Below are 5326 nucleotides of genomic sequence, written 5' to 3'. Positions count from 1 at the left end.
TCACCTAACCTATCCAAGTCACCCTGCATCCTCTTAGCATCCTCCTCACAGCCAACACTGCTGCCCAGCTTCATGTCATCTGCAAACTTGGAGATGCTGCATTTAATTCCCTCATCTAAGTCATTAATATATATTGTAAACAACTGGGGTTCCAGCACTGAGCCTTGCAGTACCCCACTAGTCACTGCCTGCCATTCTGAAAAGGTCCTGTTTATTCCCACTCTTTGCTTCCTGTCTGCCAACCAATTCTCTATCCACATCAATACCTTACCCCCAATACTGTGTACTTTAAGTTTGCACACTAATCTCCTGTGTGGGACCTTGTCAAAAGCCTTTTGAAAATCCAAATATACCACATCCACTGGTTCTCCCCTATCCAGATGTTGCTGCCAACTTGAACTAACTGGGGTCTTTCCATCAAGAATTCCAGTGTCTAAGTTACAGAGAGGAGTGTTGAGTCCCAACAAGAACAGTTCACCTACCAGCCTCTAAGAGATGATTGTGTTAAATGCTGAGCTGATTTCGATGAACAACATCCTGACGTATGAGGCAATGCTTTTTAGGTGCAACAGGATGGAGTGGAGGGCTGAGGCTAAGGCACCGTCAGTGGACTGGTTTGAGTGGTAGGCGAACTGGAAAGGATCCAATATAGCTGGAAGGTGGGATTTTATACGATCCATTACTTGCCGCTCAAAGCACTTCATGATTGTTGAAGTCAGAACTACTGGGCGGTAATTGTTGCAGTGCATGAGCCTCTGTAGTTAGCCATGGTTTCTGCTTTTCCCTGGCAGTGTAGAATTTAATCACAGTCACATCCTGGATGCATTTTGCTGTGTATCTAGTCACTGATCCCAGATGTTCATCAAACCTTATAAAGTCGCTTTTACCCTAATATTATCTTCCAATTAGTCACGGAAGAAACATTATTGCTCCAAAGTGTTTAATTCTCAATGGAATATAACAGTGTATTAAAATTAAAATTAAATTGGGCGGTCACTGTGTCTGTCGGGTCAGCAACTGAGTCTTCCAGATCCCAGTGTGACCTCCACTACTTTGGTGAGACCAAATGTAGACAGGGGGACACCTTCATCCTGTCCACCACAACAGGCAGCTCTTCCCAGTGACCACACATTTTAGTTGTACTTCCTATTCCCATTCCAACATGTCAATCCATGAACCTTGTTTTGTGCCTGATGAGGCTATTTTCAGGTTGGAGGAGTAACATTTCATATTCCATCTGGATGGCCGCCAATCTGATAGCATAAACGTACATTTCTCTAACGAGAACCATAGAACATTACAGCACAGAAACAGGCCTTTTGGCCCTTCTTGGCTGTGCCGAACCATTTTTCTGCCTGGTCGCACTGACCTGCACCTGGACCATATCCCTCCATACACCTCTCATCCATGTACCTGTCCAAGTTTTTCTTAAACGTTAAAAGTGAGCCCGCATTTACCACTTCATCTGGCAGCTCATTCCACACTCCCACCACTCTCTGTGTGAAGAAGCTCCCCCCCATGATCCCTTTAAACTTTTCCCCTTTCCCCCTTAACCCATGTCCTCTGGTTTTTTTCTCCCCTAGCTTCAGTGGAAAAAGCCTGCTTGCATTCACTCTATCTATACCCATCATAATTTTATATACCTCTATCAAATCTCCCCTCATTCTTCTACACTCCAGGGAATAAAGTCCTAACCTATTCAACCTTTCTCTGTAACTCACTTTCTCAAGTCCCAGCAACATCCTTGTAAACCTTCTCTGCACTCTTTTAACCTTATTAATATCCTTCCTGTAATTTGGTGACCAAAACTGTACACAATCCTCCAAATTCAGCCTCATCAATGCCTTATACAATCTCACCATAACATTCCAACTCTTACACTCAATACTTTGATTTATAAAGGCCAATGTACCAAAAGCTTTCTTTACGACCCTATCTATCTGTGACACCACTTTTAGGGAATTTTGTATCTGTATTCCCAGATCCCTCTATTCTACTGCACTCCTCTGTGCCCTACCACTTACCTTGTATGTTCTACCTTGGTTTGTCCTTCCAAAGTGCAATACCTCACACTTGTCTGTATTAAACTCCATCTGCCATTTTTCAGCCCATTTTTCCAGCTGGTCCAAATCCCTCTGCAAGCTTTGAAGACTTTCCTCACTGTCCACTATAGCTCCAATCTTTGTATCATCAGCAAATTTGCTGGTCCAATTTACCACATTATCATCATCCAGATCATTGATATAGATGACAAATAACAATGGACCCTGCACTGATCCCCCGGCACACCACTGGTCACAGGCCTCCACTCAGAGAAGCAATCCTCCACTACCACTCTCTGGCTTCTCACATTGAGCCAATGTCTAATCCAATTTACTACCTCTCCATGTACACCTAGCAACTGAATCTTCCTAACTAATCTCCCATTCTGGAAATGTCTCCCCTCATCCCTTTCTCTTTCATTCTGGTCCCTCTCTTACCCCTTCTCTTCTCATCTCCTGTGGTGTCCCTTTCTCATATGGCCCATCTCCTCTCCTATCAGATTCCTTCTTCTTCAGCCTTTTACCTTTTCCACCTATCATCTCCCAGCTTCTCACTTCATCCTCCTTATATCACCCACAATCTTTCCCTCCTCACCTGGCTTAACCTACCAACTGCTAGCTTGTGCTCCTTCCCCTCCCCCACATTCTGGCTTCTTCACCCTTTCTTCCTAGTCCTGATGAAGGATCTCGGCCCAAAACATCAACTGTTAGTTCCGTTCCATAGATGCTGCCTGACCTGCTGAGTTCCTCTAGCATTTTGTGGAGTTTCTCTGTTTCCCTTCTTGTACGAAAAAGCAACAGTGTCTACTCTCAATCCACCAAACAATGTCTGAAGCAGTGTACTTGTATAAGAAGGAATGGCTAAGACACTCCTGCACCACCTGCCTGCCTATATCTGTCTGAATCTGCAGTGTGACTACCTGCCTGTTACTCCCGCCTCACACTCTCTGCCTCCCCAGTGATTCCATCCACCACTCCAACCAATCTACCTGATCTAAGAGCTGTGGCAGGACACTCTTCCAGCAGATACAGTCACTAGGGGCACTTAACCTCCCCTAATCCTATTCTACTGCCACTGTGCAAACCCTACCCTGGTTTGTCCTCCCAAAGCAGATCACCTCACACCTGTCTGCATTGAATTTCATTTGCCAGTTTTCACCCCATTTTTCCAACTTCTGCCTTAAATATACCTGCCGACTTGGCCTTCACAGCAGTCTGAGGCAGAGCATTCCACAGATTCATTGGGGTGTTCAGTTTTGTGCCTGTTGATTATGGCACTCAATTTCTTAAGTGTCAGCTTGGTCGGCGCCTCGAATGTATACTGTAACCAAGACAATGGCTCTTCAGCAGTTGACCACCAGATACTCCAGTCGGGAGAATAGGACTGTATCTCTATGTAAATCACCACAAGCTTTGCAACATCTGCCTTTACGTTACCCGACCTTGCATTGAGTATAATATTGCACTGGGCGCAGTATTTGCACTATCTGCATGAACGAGTTAGTCAGTTCCTTTCTTGTCTTGGCACAGTCTGTAAAATAGTTTGCACTGTTGATTCCGGTGCTTGCACTGCCTGCAAAGTTCCAGCGGGCTCGGCGAGGGCGGGCTCGTACGCGAAAGCTGCTCGTGACGCTGGCGTGTCACTAGGGTGCGAGCTGTAAGTTGCGAGACCGAAGCGAGTGGCTCAGAGCGACGGTTAGTCACTGGCAGCGTCCTGTCCTTTGAAAATGCAGCGAGTCCGGAGATGGTGTTGCTGGCCAGCGAGCCGTGAGACTGCGGCCATGGAGCTGTGCGAGGAGCGGCCGGTCAGGCGGGAGGAGCTGAACGCGACGAGGTATCGCCTGCCGGTCTTCCACAGTATCAAGGTGAGGCTGGGTCACCCCAGGGGGCTGTGAGTGTGAGTGAGCATGAGAATGTGAGTGTGCGTGAGAGTAAGTGAGTGTGTGTGTGCGCGGGCGCTCGCAGTGGGGTGGGGGGTGTCCCGGTTAGAGGCAGGTGGGAGCTAGGGGATCGGCAGCAGTGGATTAAGACGGTGCACCCGTTTACCCGTGACCAAGCCGTGCAGTTCTGCAAGATCACTGGTGATAAGAACAGGAAGGCAGATTATTATCTAAATAGAGTCAAGTTAGGAAAAGGGGAAGTACAATGAGATCTTGTACATCAGTCACTGAAAGCAAGCACGCTGGTCCAGCAGGCTGTGAAGAAAGCTAATGGCATGCTGGTCTTCATAACAAGGGGAATTGAGTATAAGAGCAAAGAGGTCCTTCTGCAGCTGTACAGGGCCCTGGTGAGACCACACCTGGAGTACTGTGTGCAGTTTTGGTCTCCAAATTTGAGGAAGGACATTCTTGCTATTGAGGGAGTGCAGCATAGGTTCACAAGGTTAGTTCCCGGGATGGCGGGACTGTCATATGTCGAAAGATTGGAGCGACTGGGCTTGTATACTCTGGAATTTAGAAGGCTGAGAGGGGATCTTATTGAAACATATAAGATTACTAAGGGATTGGACACCCTGGAGGCAGGAAGCATGTTCCGGCTGATGGTGAGTCCAGAACCAGAGGCCACAGTTTAAGAATAAGGGGTAGGCCATTTAGAATGGAGTTGAGGAAAAACTTTTTAATCCAGAGAGTGGTGGATGTGTGGAATGCTCTGCCCCAGAAGGCTGTGGAGGCCAAGTCTCTGGATGCTTTCAAGAAAGAGATGGATAGAGCTCTTAAAGATAGCGGAATCGAAGGTTATGGGGATAAGGCAGGAACTGGATACTGACTGTGGATGATTAGCCATGATCACAGTGAATGGCGGTGCTGGCTCGAAGGGCTGATTGGCCTACTCCTGCACCTATTGTCTATCACACTCGGAGGTTTAGGGTCACCCTCCGTTTGAACGCACCTTCAGAGGAACATCCCGGCTGCTAGGAGGAGGGAATCCTACCATCGCACAGTAGTCCTGAGATGGTCTCCATCCCTGACACCTTGCCTTCCCAAGGTAGACCAGGTTGACCTGTGAGGGTACAGATCCTCAACCACTTCTGTTGTCAGGAGGTACAGAGATGTGGCAATAGTAGAGTGCAATGGACTTGCAGAACATCAACCAATGGCGACTGGAAGCATGAGAAGACATCCCTCACTCAGGTTTGCAGAATGAGTATAAAACATTATCTCATGGCCGTTTGGTGTCAGAACAGCGGCCAATCAACAATTGGGATTGATTGGCAACAAGAAATAAAAATAAGGCAGGGACAAGTGAAGCAGCCATTATTGATATGGACAATGTTTGTGGTTGAC

General features: G+C 47.1%; 1 protein-coding gene across 4 annotated transcripts in view; it reads left to right on the top strand.

Annotated features, from left to right (window-relative positions):
• Nucleotides 1–3382: 3382 nt before the first annotated feature.
• LOC134345461 (solute carrier organic anion transporter family member 2A1-like) overlaps nucleotides 3383–5326 on the top strand; it is a 321454-nt gene continuing 319510 nt past the window's right edge. For 2 of the 4 annotated variants that reach the window (XR_010017703.1, XR_010017702.1), the window contains exon 1: nucleotides 3383–3907. Coding sequence is in view for 2 of the 4 variants with exons in the window: in XM_063046160.1 (XP_062902230.1) it covers nucleotides 3770–3907 (138 nt within the window). In the remaining 2 variants the exon portion in view is untranslated. The remainder of the gene's footprint in view (nucleotides 3908–5326) is intronic. The other 2 variants (XM_063046160.1, XM_063046159.1) reach the window with 1 other exon arrangement.

Source organism: Mobula hypostoma, chromosome 4, assembly GCF_963921235.1.
Source record: "Mobula hypostoma chromosome 4, sMobHyp1.1, whole genome shotgun sequence".
Lineage (NCBI taxonomy): Eukaryota > Metazoa > Chordata > Chondrichthyes > Myliobatiformes > Myliobatidae > Mobula > Mobula hypostoma.
Note: the sequence above shows the minus strand (reverse complement) of the source record. Positions and strands in the feature narration are given on the sequence as shown.